Source organism: Centrocercus urophasianus, unplaced genomic scaffold (genome assembly GCF_019232065.1).
Source record: "Centrocercus urophasianus isolate 14NV4802_14NV808 unplaced genomic scaffold, USGS_Curo_1.0 seq_2, whole genome shotgun sequence".
Taxonomy (NCBI): Eukaryota; Metazoa; Chordata; class Aves; order Galliformes; family Phasianidae; genus Centrocercus; species Centrocercus urophasianus.
Window position 1 is genome coordinate 9,168,496 of NW_024884755.1, and position 18,445 is coordinate 9,186,940.

General features: G+C 39.7%; 1 protein-coding gene across 2 annotated transcripts in view; it reads right to left on the bottom strand.

Moving 5' to 3' along the window:
- Positions 1-1,873: 1,873 nt before the first annotated feature.
- CDH5 (cadherin 5) overlaps positions 1,874-18,445 on the bottom strand; it is a 28,728-nt gene continuing 12,156 nt past the window's right edge. For both annotated transcript variants that reach the window (XM_042821649.1, XM_042821650.1), the window contains exons 2-12: positions 14,529-14,729; positions 11,939-12,227; positions 11,732-11,848; positions 10,638-10,802; positions 10,058-10,245; positions 8,513-8,766; positions 7,810-7,952; positions 6,913-7,037; positions 5,850-5,958; positions 5,329-5,574; positions 1,874-4,511 (exon numbers count right to left, since the gene is read on the bottom strand). In XM_042821649.1, the coding sequence (XP_042677583.1) occupies positions 4,018-4,511; positions 5,329-5,574; positions 5,850-5,958; positions 6,913-7,037; positions 7,810-7,952; positions 8,513-8,766; positions 10,058-10,245; positions 10,638-10,802; positions 11,732-11,848; positions 11,939-12,227; positions 14,529-14,717 (2,319 nt within the window). In that variant the 5' untranslated portion in view covers positions 14,718-14,729 and the 3' untranslated portion in view covers positions 1,874-4,017. The remainder of the gene's footprint in view (positions 4,512-5,328; positions 5,575-5,849; positions 5,959-6,912; positions 7,038-7,809; positions 7,953-8,512; positions 8,767-10,057; positions 10,246-10,637; positions 10,803-11,731; positions 11,849-11,938; positions 12,228-14,528; positions 14,730-18,445) is intronic.

Here is an 18,445-nt window from a genome sequence, read left to right on the forward strand (position 1 = left end):
CGCGGCTCACCGTGCCACGAGACAGCTGGGCAGGGAGGATGGTGCCTTCCGAAGGAGACATCTGGAGCTCACATCCTCTCCCCCGAGCTATTTCCTCGCCCTCTGCGCCCTTCTGCACTCCGCCTCAGTGAGGTCACTGTTTTCCCTTTCAGAACCCAGGCTTCATAGCTTTTCTGGCTTGTGGGAAGGTCAGGGAATTCCGTGAAGTCAGCGGTAAAGCGTGAAGCCGATCGAATGAACTCTCTGGAATTAGAAACCTTACCGATCGTGCATGAAACGCTCCGTGAGAGGCCGGCACAAGAGCCCGTCTCGCACAGCGGCAGCCGCTCTGTGAAGCAGCGCTGGGGCCGGGCGCCACCGCGCGGCGCTGCGGGGCTCGGTTCGCGGTTCTCGCTGTGCGGCTGCCGGAGCGCCCTGCCGGCCTCGGCTCTCGTCGTGGTGCGGGTGCCCGATGGACGCCGTCTGCTGCGTTCTGCCCGCTGGGGCTGCCTCTTGCAGAGCCCTGGCTTGAGAATGCGGTACGGGTGAAGTTCGTGATTAATTGTGGAGTTGGTGAAAGGGTTAACGAGAATGAGTAAAGTCGGGCTGGAAAGCAGATGGGAGAGCCCTTGCTGGGGAGAGGGGGAAGGAAATGCTTCTCTCTGAGAAGCTGGGTGAGCTGAGCTGTGGTGGGTCTGATGGCTCCTGCACAACACAAGTACCGCTCGGTGATTTCTTCTGCTCCGGAGAGCATGATGAGGTACACCCACAGGAGTGAATCCCCACTTTTTATTCCCCAATTTTGATATATAAGAAAACTAGGAAGACAAAATAGTTATGAAAAATTGACAATGACTCTTCTGTCCTAGCCCCACCTGAGGTAGAATGGAAAGCAGTATATTGCTCCTGGCCAAACAGGGTGGTGAATCAGTGTGTTTACTGCTGCTGTACGCACCTCCCATGTATGGGACATTTGCACAGCGTGTCAGGAGTGAAACCATTTAAAGCAAATACATTTATAGACAGCACTGCTGCATGTGACTTGTTGGCCCTGTGAGCCGTGGCCAATGGTGCAGCCCATGCCTGAGGTCAGAGCACAGCTCAGCACAGCCTTCACTGCAGAAAGAAAGGAAGGGAGGTGTCCATTCACTGAAGAAAAAGAACAAGAACTCAAAAACATTTTTTTTCCTCTTCCTTTTATAATGAATCTGTTTTCACTTTTTTCTGTTTCATTTTTACTGCCTGCATCAGTAATGCTGGAGTGCAATGAGGTAGCACCTGACACAGCTCCTTTTTCTCTGAACAGCAGAATTGCTGTCTCTCTGGGCAGCATGGCCATGCACCTGATGTTGGCATTCAGGCCACTTTTCATTGCTGCTTTGGTGCATATCAAGGATTCCGGTCATAAAAATTTATGGTGGGGTGGGAGTAAAAAACTTAATGAAATGGCATGGACTCGGTGTGAATGTAATAAAATGATAATTTAAGGTACGTTTTTAGGGATAAGAGTTTAAAATGCATATTAATTAGATTAATAAGAAAATCTTTATGAAAATCTCTGCTAGAAGTTGCAAGTAGCTGTTTAATCAAATTCCTTTGAAAAAATGCATTTTATTATACCACAATTAGCACATCCATTTTGTTTTTAGTACAACTTGTGCTAAAGCATGTTTGATGTGGAGTTTCCTCGTGGGAATTAGCAGAGAAGGAGTTGAACTTTTTTCCAAGCTTTGTAATTTGTAAGTGTCATATCTGGGGAAAATCGATGGGATTATAATAATAATCTTGGCAATATATTGGGGTAGTGATCACTAGCACAGAGGGGAAGTGGTGAGGATGGTCGCTGTAGCACACAGTTCTGTCTTCTCTGTGAAACTCACAAACACAACAAAAATCCAAATGTGAGAGTGGCTTTTATGTAGTCAGAGGAACAAAGAAAAAATACAGTACAGCAATATTAAAAGAAAATATCCAGTGCAAATGTCTTTATACAGTGGAAATTGATACAGCATTCCTTAAAATAGCTTTATAAAACAAGCTTGAAAACAGCAATTACAGATAATACTATCTGGGTGATGCTTACCGAAGTACTTTATTTACTACACTAAATAGTTTCATAACTAACTTTACCTGTTGATTGCCAATACATTAATTACTGATGAAAACCCTAAATGGTAAGTAGTATTAGTTAGAATTCTCTATAATATACTAACATGTGGAACCTCAATAACATACACTGTTGGCTGGATTAAGCAAAACAGTAGAAAATGGACACACATTTACAAATAAAATCAAGGCTGTCATCCTCAGATTCCCTTTTTTTTATAGGAGTTCTGATCCAAAGGTGATGTGATTGATGGGCTGGATTCTACTTAGCTTTCCCTTTGTTCGTATTTGAAAATGTTAGTGATTTGAATCACTGATGATAGTTATGTGTTTGTGTCTAGCAGATGTTTTAGTAGACAGCTTCCTATGGCTGTGCGGACTGATAAGAGAGTGTATTATCGTGCATTGCTGTGTCCTGCCACAAAAGCACTGTGGAGGAGGGAAAGGACATGAACAGATGAAAAGGAAACTAATGAGGTTCCACTACATTGTTTTAGGAAGAAAAAAAAAAAAAAAGATTTAGTATTATGTGGTTAGCTCCCAAATTTAAATAATCAAATGGTCTAAACTAATACATACAGCTGTAGCACAGATTCTGCAAAACTGAGTGTTTGTGTAGTAGGGCTCTGGTCCTGCTGAAGAGAACAGGAATCTGCATTGACAGAAGCCAGAGTCAGGCTGTTGTCCTAAGAGACCCACTTGTAACAAGATGCCTTTGGCTGGGTAACGTCAGGCATGGGAAATTTCATTCTGTTCGTGGTGTGTCTCTTCATCAGACATGAAGCTGAACACGTGCTTTCCGTGGACAGAGCAGTTGCCGCTCCAAAACCTTACTTACATTTGTGGTTCTCTTACGCAGACAAATGTGTAGGTGTGTAGTGTCCTGGTTTGGAACTCTACAATATTTTCCTACCCGTTTTACAGTACCTGCTTAGAAAAAAAATTAAAACAGTTTCACAGTAATAAGGCCCATCCTTTGTGTGTCCCTGAAATAGTACATTTCCTTTAATAATGTTGAATAAAAAACTTACTCAACCTTTTTAGAGATCCAGAAAGACCTATGCTGCTATCCAGAAAGATTTACAGTACTGGAGTCTCGACATTCCCCTGATGTCCACATTTCCTGCCCTGCAGGATATGTTCCATTGAGTAGCACTGAGATCCTATTTACAGAAAGAAAAGACAATTCTGCTGCTGGCTAGAGGAAATTCTCGCACTCCAGAAAGGTGCCTGAAATCATCATCAGGCTGTTAAAAATGAGAGATGAAACCAGACTATGCCTCTAAAAATCCTGTCTAATTTTATCTGCAGTAACTCATGTATGTAGTCAAAGACTATAAAGCTAGAATAATTAATAGATTGGAAAGAAGGAAAAATCTTGCCTTTTTTGAAAGTGATGGAATTGTTTCTAATATTAAGTGATAAACCATATGTTCCTTCTTTCCTCTGCTGGGTAAGCATAAGCGTGGAGTATCAATAAAGATGTTACTGTCAGGCCAGGCAGGCTGGAGATGCAGGAGGTTATAAAAACATTCTTTCCCACTGCCACCAAACCTGTTTGTTCCAGCAGGTCATCCTGAGCTCGTGCTGATGAAAGCAGCACAGGATGAGAGAAATGAAGGAGAAGCCAGGGACAATACCACTTCATAAAGAGAAGGATCTATCGAGGCAGGGAGAGGAGTCATGTCCTAGGAGACTCTGGGTCCCCAAGCAGCAATTTTGGGGAAAGAATAGAATGTTGGCAAAAAGAGCAGTGCTGGGGAAGCCAGTACGTTATTTGTGTGGTTTGTTTTATCCCTACTGCTATCAGGTTTTCTTGTTTGAAATCCTAGTACTGCCTGGGTGAAGAGCTGTGAATTCTTCTCTGGCCATTGGCGGGCTCTTGATACCTATCTGTAGTGGATGGGAGAACATTTTGTGGCTAATGTGAACTTAATACACAAAATCTTCATTTGTTTCTGATCCATACAGCTCAGCTAACATTTTAAACCTGGGTCCCCAGTCATTTAGGAAGTCATAATCAATATCTGAGTCTGAAGAGCCTGATTCCAAAGAACTGAGAGATTCTGCAATGGACTCGGCCCCTTCGTAGCCATAAATGTGAAGTGTGTCATATGGCAGCAGATCCCTGTCGTTGTCAGCTTCATCCTTCTTAACCTCGATCATCATTTCCATTTCTCCAGCACCAGAAGTTGTATTTCCAGGAGGCTTTTGGACCTGTGCGTATGCAGAAGGCACCACTTCTGGCTTTATTCCATTCTTGCGCACAGAGTTGAGCACAGACACATCATAGCTGGTGGTGTCCATTTCACCACCACCTTCTTCATCATAAGTGACAAGCTGCTCGTGGATCTCTGCCACGTTCCTCCTGAGTCCACTCAGATCCTTCTTGTGTCTCTTCCTTAGAAGAATCAGCATTGCAATCACTGTGAAGGAAATGTATGTGAGCAATTGTAAATAGAGAAGTAACAAAGTAAAACAAATTGCATTTTAGACGTATTGCATAACAAACATGCATTTCAGGGCTTTTTCCAAGGGTTTTTTAGATATTTTATTTATTTTTAAAACTTAAAATACTGCTGATCTGTAGGATTTGTACATTCTCAAAGCAACTCTCTGCGAGGATTTCACAACTGACTTTGGAGCTGGCATCACAGGTGCAAATGCAGAGTGTTGCAAGTGCACTGAAGGATTCTATCGATGGCTGCCTTGAGGTGACACATACATATTTAGTGCCAGGCATCAAATGCTGCTTGTGTGATAGCTGCAAAGGAGGCTTCTTCTCAAGCAATACAAGAATGTTGCCCAGTCTATGATTAGGTTCCAAATAAAAGAAATAGGTAGTGTCCTTCTTATTTGCATATTTATGTATGTACGTTCACTGTACTGCTTAAGGGGTTTCCAGAGTAGTTCAGCCTTTGGATACAGGAATACTGTTGTTATTGCCTCAGTACAGTTTTCCTTTTTATAGCTGCACGTGAGCCTAGTGACACTAAATCAAGTGTATTATGCATACGTGCAGTGACCTTTCCAGTGAGCCAGTCTTTCCAATAGAATGAGCATGCTTGTAGTTGCAACTACACTACCAGGCCAAATAGAGCAAGTGAAATGAATCAAATAGAGTTTTTCTGCCGTCATGACCATTTTATAGCCACAAAACTTTTTTGGACCTCAATGAAGAAAAAAAAAGGAAAAATAAAATTCCCACACCTTGAAGAATATTACCAAAGTCTGATGACTTACCAATGATAGTGAAGATACAGATAAAAATTGCGACCAGTGCTTGTATACTAACTCCAACTTGTTTAGCTCTTTCCTCACAAAAAGTGAAGTCGCCTTTTTCATTGCACTTGCAGACACTGATAACAAGTGTGTTTGTGCTGCTGAGGTCAGGATCGCCATTGTCTGAGATGATGACAGGCAGGTAGTGGATTTTGGCAAGTTCACGATTAAACTGTCCATACTTGACAGTGATATTAGCTGTGTTATCTGGAAGAAGTAACAATAGCTAGTTAAGTGATAATTGCTACCTGATTTTCCTTATAGATTATAAGTCATTTGATACACCTTTGCCTTTGATAGAGCAAGCCTTTGGGGAGTCCTGAGAAGCTTGGGTGCCAACATTGTTTTCAGTGGGTTAAGCCTTTCAAAATATCTGCTTAGCTCTTGTGGCCCAATTGTAGACCTGTGCTACAGCCTTCCTCCCCCTTGAGCTGCTGTCTCGCTGTAGCTGTCTGAGAAAATGCATTTCAGGGATACACTACCGTAGTTCTCAATCAAGGAGAAGTTGCTATCTTCTGTGGTTAGGGAGTATCTGAAGAAACCTCTAGGTGATGTTTCATCCTTGTCAGTAGCTGAAATCCTGATGATTACCTATAAAGGTAAGATGGGAGAAGTCATAAATTCCAGTGTACATTGTGTGATAAAAACGCTTGCAGTATATAAGTTAGTGCTGAGCTGTGTATCCAGTATAACCTTTCAGCAAAGGGCAGAGCAAAGATATCTTGAGAAGTTTCTCTTCCAGTTCTTACAGGGCAAGTAGTTTCCACATAGCTCTCCAAAATGAGTTGTTTTTCTCTTTCATTCAGAGATAGGAAACAAAAGATGAAATCTTGTGTCATTAAAGCATGAAAAAGTCTTATGCTCAGATGTATGTTATTGAATGTTCATTTAGTTACCGAAATATTCTAGTTACCTAAATGCTTATTTATTTAAATATTTAGTTACCTAAATAAACACTCTCTCAAGTATTTAACTTGTTTAAAAAAATGAGGCTCATTGACTGATTGCCATTGAGACTGGCATTCCTCAATGACACAATGTTTTGAAATCTCAATCTGAGATACATTAGATGTATGAAGTATAAAAAACGTGTATGATTATGTCCCAAAGGTAATTTAAAAATTATGGTTAAAGATGAAATAATACCTTGCATGTTCTAACAGATGATTTCATCAGATTCCAGTCTGTGAAAAAATCTCTTAATTAATCAAACATTATGCATATAGGCTATGCAAGTATTTACTTGTATCTGAGGTCAAACATCTAAGCCTGCAAGTATTATTGCTAGTAGTGCATGCAGGTGCTCTCATCAATAGATGCTATAGTAATGTCACAATTAGCAGTGTTTCTCTTATTAACTTCTGGTTTCTTGGAATTGCTAACTTTTGCTATGCAAGATTGCTTTACTTTGTCTAGTTGGTAATGCCCAGCGTTCATATGTACATGCTTAGAAGCATACATAATGTACGGCTTAAAAGCCCATAGGGAGGGGAACTGTGCAGCCAGCCCATCTGTACTTAAGGAAGACCCTTCCTCCTGCCTTACCTTTCCTGGCGCAGCATTTTCACACACTCTGGGTTCCTCAGGATAAACGAGTTCTGGAGCGTTATCGTTTTCATCAGTGACGATGACGTGAACGTGTGCGTGTGATTCTCTGTCAGAAAGACGGCCTGAAATGACAGCAATGGCAATGCACTGGCTGGAGTCTTGGTGCTGTAAAGCCCTTGCCACGGATTGTGCCCACCTCTGTGACTCTCACATGCCAAAAATGATGCTAGCTCCATCACTCATTTAAGCTTTTCCTTTGACAGACTCAGATGTTTTTCTCAAAACTCTCATAGTGGCCTAAACCATGAAGAGCTATGAAGAAGAAAATGACGATTCATTCTGGCTCCCAGATTCTTCATTTTCTGTGACTGTGGAGTCCCTTGTTCTCTGGCCCTAAGGCCGCAGGCACAGAGTGCCCAGTATTATTAATATCCTTCACTTTGCAGAAGAGTCCGACCTCCTTCAATCTAACTGGGAACTGCCCCAGCCCACCCCTCTTCCAAAACCAGCTGAGCCGTGCATAAACGTCTGGGGAGCTTGCTGGGCACGTTTTGTAGCTCTGTGTGAGTGCGAAAATAGGCTGGCATACTTCTGCTCCAAACACAGGTTCCTGTCTGTTCCCCAAGCTTCTTCCTCTCCTCATGCCTCTGTCATTCCTTTAGACAAGCTGAAAGCATTTCTTTGATAGCAAGGGGCCAAGTCTTAAAAACTGTTTGATCTATTTGTAGGTACTCATCTGATTTGAAGATTGCTGTGCAAACCCTGCAAGCATCCATTTCATTCTTAGCTTAGTGGAAAGAAGCTGTCAGGTTGTGGTTTCCTTCCTGATAAGGCACAGTCCAGCTGTAAAATCACCCACTGATTTCTTTCAAGTAAAGAAATGATAGCACTTACCATCCTCCAGGATTTCCTGGGCTGCCACAGTGATGTTGTATGAGGAGCTGAACTCTCTATCTAGGGGCTTAGGAAGCTGAATAATTCCAGTATCAGATACTCTCACATAGTCTCCATTAGGACTAGCTTTTCGTCGAACAAATCTGTTTTGTTTAAAAAGAGATGCATCACTACAAGAGTTAGAATATTATGCTTCACTTCAGTTCTTCATAGGAAAAGGCCAGAGAGTGGTTGTATAAAAAATTACGTTGATATCATGACCAGGGAGCCTCAGAACATTTCCCTAAAGTTATTCAAGCTGTGAGAGCACAACGTATCCGTCTGCGAGGTTCCCAGATTATTGGCTTTCACTGTTTAAGAAGTCTATTTTCTTTTCCTTACAAAGCACATACTCAAGAAAGTTGTTACAACAAAAAATTTAACAGCAGATTATTATAACCATGTAAAGATATCCAGGATTGTGATTTTCCCATAAATGTACAAGTGTTTTATTAGTGAGTTTATGTACATAAGTAACGTGTTCGTGTTTGTTGGTTGTTGTATGCATCCATAGCTGCAGTGGCTGAAAAGTCAGATTGGATTTTTCTTTTGCTTGCAAATGTCTGAAAAATAAGGTCAGTGTCTCAATACTTTGTCAAATTCTTGGAATCGTTAGCAAATTCTCTACTTAACAATAGAACCACTAAAGCTGGTGTTGTGTTACCTGATCTTCCGTTTAGCTGCGTCGGGGTCATATGCCCAAGCAGAGCCAAGTGTTTTTATTTCAGGATCATTCTCCTGTACTTTGAATTCATATGGTAGTTTGGTGAAGACAGGAGGCTCATCTATATCAGTAACTTCAATGGTAATTGTTGAAATGCTCTTGGAGCCACCAGGTTTGTAGTAGGCAGGGTTAACGTTGTGATCTGTTGCTTCAATGTCAAACCTGTACTCTGCTACTTTCTCGAAGTCCAAGGGCTAGAAGAAAGACAGACATTCTTCTTTGGTGATGGCTGGGTAAAATGCAAATTAAAGCTCTGTGCTGTCACGTTTCTTGGAAAATACTAGCAGATTGCACTTTGACTAGACTCTGGAAAGCATATCCGAGCTGACCTTCTCTTTCATAAATGGAGTGGCTGTACCTCAGGTTTTGAACAGATTCATGCTATCTGCTATCATGTGTTTCAAAGCTTGGATCCCCGTTCCCTACCACCCAAGATTATAAAAACGCACTGTGAAACGTGCTGTAGTTAATCGTGCTGTCTGTATTTTTGTTTGAGTGGACATTGTACATTGAAATGACAGTGCTTATTTCTCAGTTGAAATTGCACCTCACCTGACTGCATATCTAAAATTCTGTTGTACATCTGTGCCTGAAGCGTGTTGTGAGATACTGAGGCAAACTGCCCACTGTCTGGTGAAGGCTGTCTCTGCCTCAGGCAGTGTGTGTGTGAGATCCCTGCTGCTGTGCTGCTCTTTGGCACAGGCTGATAGCATCACATGCCTCAGGCCCTGAGGTAAGGGTGGGCTTGTTTTTGGTGATGGAAAGCTGTTGGCATACAGTTGGTCATTTACAAGTCTCAGGATATTTGTTGCTTTTTTTCTATATAGAAGTTTCCCTTCTTAATAGTATTTCTAGTGCTGATAGCTACATGTGGATGCTTGGAAGTTAAAAAAAAAACACACACATTCACGTCAATCTGAATATTACTTACAGTTATTTATAGTCCTCTGTCCTTTTCTTTCACCATAAATCAATGAAATCAATGAACTTTTGGCTTGGAAGTGCTCTGCATAGTGCAGGAATGTTCCTTGGTAAAAATTAAGTAGGTTTGAGAATTAAAAAACAAAGCAAACCGTAATAGAGGTGTGTGTGTGCGTTCACATTCCTGTTTTGGTTTTTCTTTGGCTGCAGAAGGGAAAGATTCTTTGAGTCGGTCAGCTCAACTCTTGCTTTCACAGACTGTTTGAAGCATCAAATATCTAGAATTTGGGGGGAGCCTGAAGCATGTAGCCTGCACATCTGGCATAATCCCCACTGCACTCTGCAGCAATCGCAGATTTCCCCAGTTTTGGCAAGTGAAATGGGCTGGTAAATCACCTGCTCTCCTCACAGGGCTTACAGAATGAGGTTTTCAGGTTGAATACCTTTTGTGCTGTGGCTTTCATGCATTTCCATGTTTTCTTGCTGCCAGTTCCACACTCAATCAAACACTTGTTAAACATGGCAAAACAAAATGGTATCTTTCTTTGTTACTGGGAGAAGTACCTTCTTTGGTCTAATGATCCCTTCATTGGTGAATGGATTTGCTACAATTTCAAAGGTGTCCCTGTAATCTCCTCTGACAAAACTGTACTTTGTATGTCTGTGTTGTGGTTCATCAATATCTTCAACTTCGACTCGGCCAACTTCTCCTCCTACTGAAACGTTTTCAGGAACTTTAAAATGAAATGATGCTGTTTAAAAAAAAAATCAACAAACAGGTCATAATGACGGTGCACATGGAACTTGGAACTTACATACAATTTTTTCTTAGTTTATAGACAGACATACACAGAATAATTGAGAATTCAGTGTTATTGATCTCTACAGACAGCGCTGCAATTTTTTTTTTACATACTTCTAGAAATTGTCAGGTTTCTTCATAAAGTTACCAAAGTTAATACTGATTTTTACTTTCTGCTCTAGATACGCTCCAACCAGTAAATGGAGGAAGTGCTGAATGCAGAAAGCCGTCTGAATACGTGAGTTACTTTTGTTCACTTTAAAGAACAATTGAATCGTGATGCCTGATGTAAATTTCTTTTTTTCGTGTCATTTCTTGATTTCCAAATGATGCTTTACTTACGGTGTTTGAATACTGGGAAGTTGTCATTGATGTCTGTTAACCTGATAATGACTGTAGCTGTGCTTGACTCCCCTGTAAGCCCGAGAGCATCTTTTGCTTTAACAATGATTTCATATGTTGATTGATTCTCTCTGTCCAAATCAGCTCTGGCTGTGGAAATGATGCCTTAAAAAAATAATATTGAATATGATTAGATTTTGTAATGTTTCTACATCTCTTAATTTTGAAAGCAAGTTTTTACCTTATGGCACACATTCAGCTTCAAGTTGCAGTCTTACGGTTACATTTTTCTAAGGCAAAACTATTAGAAATTTTTCTCTATAATAAAACATTTGGGAGATTTTGTACAGTACATTTCTTTAAGCTTATCTTTTCTGCTCAGAAACCAGCTGATAATGTCTAGGCTTGGTCACTACAGCATCTGGAGTGTATGTCTGATCACCTCTTTATCTGCTTTAGTTGCTCCAGAGAACCAGCTTACAAGAGATGATGAGTTTATTTTTATATCTGGACAAACTTTAAACAAAAAAAGTTTAGGTAAGCAAAGGTTTGAGTTATTGACTAGACACCAGAAATAAACTTTCAAAATTAGCCTAATAAAATGCATTGTTTGTATGTGCTGACTTGCTCCAGGTGTATGCTGACTTGAGAAGTTTCCTGTGCCAAGTCTGGAAAGCTGTAGGGAATTTTCTTGGTTTGTAATCACTATCTACTCTTTGCTTTTTAAGAATGTTTGTCAGATATTCTTTAGGAATGCTGTTTCTTAATGTATTCCTCTTTTTCTGTTTGGTCAAAGGAATGATATCTGTGCTAAACTGAAAACATAGACAACTCCTATTGGTCTTTTAATCAGTAGGAGCTGCCTGACCTGATCTTGTCATTTACCTCATGATACCTAAAATCCTGACTCTTTATTGGCTCATTTTCAGATGTAGACAGTGACATTGTGTTAGTATGAATGAAAAATCTTTCCAAATTACAGTTGAAAGTAAATTTTTGGCTTTATATCTCCTCTGTCCAGAAAGAAAATAGCTTAAAATTGAATTTTCTTATCAGCATAAGGTCAACATTTGACACTTGCATATCTGACCTACCAGAGTCATCAACTGTGAAATATTCATTTCCTTTAATGATTTGGTAGGTAACTGTGGCATGACCTGCAACTGTTGGGTCATCAGCATCTTCAGCTGTCACTTTGGTAACTGAGGTTCCTAGAAAAGGATTATCAAACAGCACATTTAGTATAAATTTTGCTTTTCAGCCAAGGAAAGGATGGAAAGTGAGTAACGGAAGAACCTTACCTAATCGTGACATTTCTGGGACAGATCCATTGAATACCTTTTGTACAAAAATGGGAGCATTGTCATTAATATCATAAACCTTGATAATAAATTTAGATGGTGGTTCCAGTGATCGGTTGTTTCTTCTGTCAATAATGTGCGCTGTCAGCTCATACTCTGCCTTCTTTTCTCTGTCCAGCCTCTCAAAAGCATATATGTCGCCGTCGTACCCTTGCACTTTAAAGATGGTGTTGGCAGATTCACCTTCAATAATATACATAGCATTCTTGTTCCCTACGCTCGATGTGAGCTAGAAAGTATAATTCAAAGAGAAAAAAGTGAACTCTGGCTTCTGAATGCAAAACAGTTTCTACCAGAAGATACACACAAACTTGACCTCTTATTCAGACTCAGTTTGAAACCGTTGGGAATTTTGATGGCAGCTGGCATATTACTGGACAAACCAGCAGTGCAGCCACAGCCATCCAGAGTTACAGGATGAAACTTCATCCAGACTGAAACCTGCTTGCTTATATATCGGGAAGGTTTTATTTTGAGGTTGTGAGTCACATTTCCTGAAGATATAAATTGTTCGTGCAGTTACAGATAAAAATCGTCAGCCTCATTGTGTCAGAAATAGGAGCCACTACTTTGTTTGAGCTACACTTGTTTGCAAATAATCTTTGGAATTTAGCTGAATTCCAAGTGGAATTTTGCTTGGATTTCACAGATTTACAGAAACAAATCTTTATTTGCAGCTACTGAAAACATTGTTTAGCATTTTTCTCCATTGTTTGCCACTTAGCAGAATTCCTGCTATAACTGTCAGCTTTCTTGTGTTTAGTCACGTGCCATTTCTTCATAGCCGGTCTTTAGACTCATGGTTATGACAGTGAAATTAAGTTTTCACCCCACAGTTTCAAATTTAAGATTGTATTCTATGAAAAAAAGGGTGGGGTAAAAGGAATAAACGTGAATCCGTTTTTATACGTAATTTAATCCAATCCCAAATGATTTTGTACATTATTATTTTTTTAATCTGGACTTAATTTGATGATTCTTACCTATCTACACTCCTCTAAGAACACTGCTAGAAAGTTTAAACCACAATTTTCTGTGCACTACATCAGCATTCTTGTTTCAGCAAGCTATTTATCAATAATTGTTGGGTTTGACCAAGATTTTCTAGTCTTTTGTTACTGGCGTTATCATAAATTGCAGCTGTTTGGTATTCGGGATTTGATTTACCCTGTAGTTGTCATTTACTGTTGAACATTCTTTCATTTATGTTTTCTGCTTTGAAGTGTGCTGTTAAAACTCTCTTTCCTCGTTCCACACACTTAATCATGCTTCTAACTGCTGGTGCTGCTGAACAACAGCTTGCGAGTCGGGAGATGTAGCAGGAGAAAGAATCTCATCCTTGTCTCAAAGATAGTACAGCCTGTGCCTCCTTTCTTAATTTTTACTTACTTACTTGGTGTGAAAGGTACAGCTTCCAAGATTGCCTAAAATCTGAGGATAAACATGCAAAAGGAAGCCTCCAAGATCATCAAAGATAAAATCCAGACTTATCAGCATATTCCTGCAGTTGTCACTCCGTTTGGCCATGCTGGTGCTGTGGCCTTTTAAAAGCATTTATTGAGTGTTCAATCCTGTAAATGCAATGCACTGAACACAGACATTGCAAAAGTAATCAGACGCATTCCACTTTTGAAAGACAACAGAGCACAGTACAACGTGAATAACTCTTATTTAGGACAGCACCAGGAATAAAAGTGTTCTCCTTAATCCACTGCTGAATTGGTCTGAAATGAAACACAGATATCCTGCAGTAGCTGAGTACCCTGTGGCCTCTTTTCTCTCTCATGCCTTCTGCCAGTGAGCAGCACTGATCCAGAAAGGTCTGTTTCACTTTACCATAACAGCCTTGACAGATGCTGATTGTTGTACATGGAAGGAAACTGTAGAACTGCATTTATCTGAGAAGTGTCAAAGTAGTTCAATTTGAAAGACTAGACTGGGAGAACTTTGTCTGGGTGATGTGCAGTTAATCACAGGATTTTATGAGCACTGCCCCGAAGAAAATGAGTTTGCAGTCAGGTCAATGCTTGTTATTACTTTCAAAAATTGTTTTCCTTCAGTTTGTGAAACAAATTTTTTGATTGTGTAACAGTACTCCTAAACAGCACTTTACTTTTGTGTCCGTGCTGAGGGATGTAAGCTATATGTTCTTTGATACGTATGTTTTTATTAGCTGATCTCCCAGGTTTTTGAAAGAGCTACCAGAAAAACATTGACATACATCATCTGCCAGACCTTCTTCCTAAATCTGCACCTGCATGCAATGCAGTTGTTTCTTCACTGCAGATGCTCCATGCTTGCCATTCTCTAAAATTTATCTATATTCTTCAAAAGAATTGGAATTCCTTTGATGCTGTTCTTGATTCACTCTGCACCCATTTTAGGATTGTGATGTTAGTACATCAGTCCCATTTCTATTTCCTGGTTTTTCCCCGTTAATTCTACTAAGCTGCAAACAGGTAATACTTCTCAGGACGCTCATTTGCTCTCTGCATTTCCAATCATTCACTGCTAAAAGACTGCTGTTTACCTTGCCAACGTGATGTGGTAGTGGTGAATCAATCTCTTCTCTGATATGCATTCGGTTCCATATCCAGTCTCTCTTCAGTCGTTTATGACTGGTATTGTTTGAAGAAAAGTTTTGTTTTGTTTTCTGGTTTTCTTTATAACAGAATGCTGGAGCCAAGAACAGTGAGAAAAGCAGAATAAGCTTCTTCATCTTCTTCTGAGCCTAGGGAGTAATACAGAGCACGAGAACCATGTAAATAACAACAGAATCGCATTCATCAGAGGAAGCGTGCATGGAAGAGCAAACTGAATTTCCTTCTGGAGGAAAGTTTGATTACTTTCTGTATTTCTTTCAATCTGCCTTAGAATCAGAAATTGAAATATCAGGCACAAAACCTTCCACAACACAAAACAGCTTCAACCAGATGATTCGGCAGCTGTAAAAAGCACTCAAAAATTGAATAAATAAAAAATGCAAGTTTTTAAAGCTATCATAAAACTCAGCACTCTCTTGAGCTACACAGTTCATCTGAAGAGAACATTCAGTAGCAAAGATGCCCCTTTGTGCATTTCAGAAAATTTAGTTTGGCTACTGCTTGTAACTCGTGGGAGAGAGCTGCCCTGGGAAGCAGCACCAGGGCTGAGCCAGATCAAAGTTTATGTTAACTCAACTTGAAGTGAAACGTTAAAGTTTGACAAACTGAAATGCAGTGTTTTGACGTGACCTGACACAAAATACTCTGTAGTCAATATCTTCATATAGAAACTATTGATTTAAAATAAAACTTTTTTTTTTGTTGATGGAAAAAATGATTCATATGAAAATTTCAATCTATTCAAGGTTCAATGTAGCAAATTATCTTCCTCAGAGGGCTTGTTTATTGCATCAATTCCTTGTGTCTGAAAATGCGTGGAGGCACAAATGAAGCTCATTTATCCGTTATTCTTAGATTTTAGCACATACAAAAGAGTAATGCATAAAGTTACTTTCAGGAAAAACCCTTTTTTTTACATCGTAAGTTAATTATAGCAAACTTTAGGTCTGGTTATCGGATTGAGTTCATTTCATGTAGAAAAGCTGATTCATTTTTCCACTAAATTTTCCCTTTGCAAAGTAAAGCACTGTCATGGAACTTAAACGCTTCAATAATCAGACATTAACTTCCACATAAATGACTTCCCATTAGCTTTTAGGAGCTGTCAGTACATACATCAAAAGTAAAAGTTAATTGTGACAGAGAAGTTGAAATCACGCATGTTGTTAGATATTAGATCAAATTAATATCTTTGGCATGATTTGTTGAGATTGTCAAAATTACACTTTGGTAATTAGGTAATCAATGTTACCCTGTGGTGCAGCAGCATTATCACTAAAAAGATTTTATTTACCATGAAATTTTGCTCTCTTTACAGTTGTGCATGACCTGTGGAATGTTCTTTCCTTTATGAATGTCTAGGAAAGGACTAAATAGGCTGCCTTTGAAGCTTCTATTTAATAGCTGAGCTATGGCTTGTGCAGTTTTAGGGATTTATATGAAAGTTTTTGAATCAGCGATTTCTTTCTCTTCTATGTGTTTACTTTGCCTTTATTTTTAGAAAAAATGAGTGAGATTTATTGATTTTTCTTTGTTTTGTTTGTATTTCTCAAATATTCTACAACTGGAACTGTCAGGCACTGAATTTGATGCTGCCGTGCTCTGTCTTTTGTTCATTAAGTTACAAAAAGTGGTAACCAAAGGAAAACCATTTGGCTAACGTCAGCTAGTATGGTCTGTACTTCAGTAAAAACAGATGGTAGTGTTTCATCTGCCATTTCCTCTCACTGCTGTGGTCCTGTGAGATCTCATGGATGATTGCTGTGATGAGGTTAGCTGGTGAAACTGAGGACAACACTGCCCACTTGGGCTGCTATTTGTTTCACTGCAACTGATACATTTACAGACCTGCAGAACACGTTTTTAGTTCAAATGTCAAATCTCAATTAAAGCATACTGATCTTGAAATGAATTTTGTTTGTAAAGAGATCTGCTGACCTTCGTGGTAATTCCTTCCTAGCAATGGCCCTGTTTTCAGTAACGTGAAGTTCAGGGCCTGCTGTGCCCCTAGCTTGAGTCGTCAGGATGCTGCCAGCCTGCACTGAGGATGTCACTGCTAACCGCAGCGCAGGCAGGGGCACTGCTGGTTAGGCACTGAAGGCTTCAATCTGTACTGAGGGTACTGGGATGGGTGTAGGAGCTCAGGGGCAGTGGTGTTAGCATGGCTGTTCCTGAGGATCTGTTCCGCAAACTCTCCCTTGAAGTAAGTGGCTACTCTCTACGTGTTTCACAGTTCAGACCTTGTTTGAAAGCTTGACCATCAATACAGAAAGCACTTATGAGAAGATTAAGATGTCCATTGGGCATATTTTTAATAATACCTCTTTGCATTAGGCTGAGTCTTTGAAATGAATGCATATTTTGGCTGAAGCTTGAGCCAACCCTTCCACTCGGTGGACCTGTCTTCATGTTAACGGATTTTGAGCTGGTTTCCCTTCCTTTAATCTCTCATTAGTGGATTGTCAATACTTGTCTAGCCTCCATGGTGAGGTAAATGTTCCTTTATGAGCAGCTTGGTGCAGCTTGGGGCTGCCCTTCATATGTCAGGCTGAGACAAAGAACCTCTTGCACAGCACGGCTTCAGCTTCATCTGTGGAACCTCTCAAAATTGCTTGTTTTAGTAGGGGTAACACTGCACACTGAGCACTGTGCCCTGTCCTTCTGAGGGGTATTCAGTATGCAGGTCTTGATAGGGCAGTCTGTTCCTCTGTGGTACTGTGTGAGTTCCCCATTCTGCAGCTCTTGGATCTGTGGCTTAGTTCATCAAAGCATTTCAGAATGCCCTTCGTTGGCAGCATGTGCAGACTTTTGGTAGCAGGGCCCTGCTGCACTCTCTTACCAATAATTCAAACTTTTTTTTTACTTTAAGCAAGGACTGTAAGTGTTCCTTAAAGTTAGCAGGGGAATGGCTTATTGAAATAGTTAAGCTTCTCGTGACGCTCTTAAATTTTCTTGCAGCGAATGACATTTTTTTCTGCCAACATTATTCATTTTTTGTATTGAGTTATTTCAGCAAATAACTCTTAGTCTGCAGGGCACTATAGACATTTAACTAAGAAATTTTGGTACTCAAACTGATTTATAAGACACCTGATACATACAGTGTAGTTTCTTTTGCAGATTGGAAGTAATTGTTAAAAAAAATCAAGTCAAGATGCAGACAATACTGTACTGATTAAAAGTTTGCATTTTGCAATTTGTTTGAGTAAGAAATCAAACAAGTGTGATGAGCAACAAAAATAAATAATGTCCATTCAATGAAAATACGTTTGATGGAATATTCTAATGAACATTTGTTGGTTTTTTTTTTTCTGGCATTCCCCCCTTACTTGGCTTGATTCTTGTTCTGAAATTACCTATTCATGCTTATGTCACATAAGGCTAGGTCAATTAGTCACAAATCTTGTTCTATGCTTGCATGTTAAATAGAAGTTAAACCAAACTTCTACATGAAGAATTTGATAAATATGCATGTATCTATAGCTAAACTGATGTGTTGATCAGATTAAGGTCTTGTACTAATCTTAGAGAGTTTTTGTTTTGTGGCAATTGAGGTGGATTCCAGGCAAGACGGAAGTAGTGATATGAAATAGCTTAGGAAGAATTTGCTTAGAAGTCTGTATTATACACCAGAGAAGAAATGGGCACTTCTTGATCCCCTGTAATACCTCTTTAAATGTTTTTGTCTATATTGTTCAGATAACTTGCATATCTGATTGTTAGAAAAAGCTGGGAAGTAAATGATTATTGACTGTTGAGCTGGAAACTTGATGATTTTTGTTTACAGTATCTTGGTTAGAAACTGAACAATGTAAATTAAAATGAAAAATCCCTTGCAAAATTG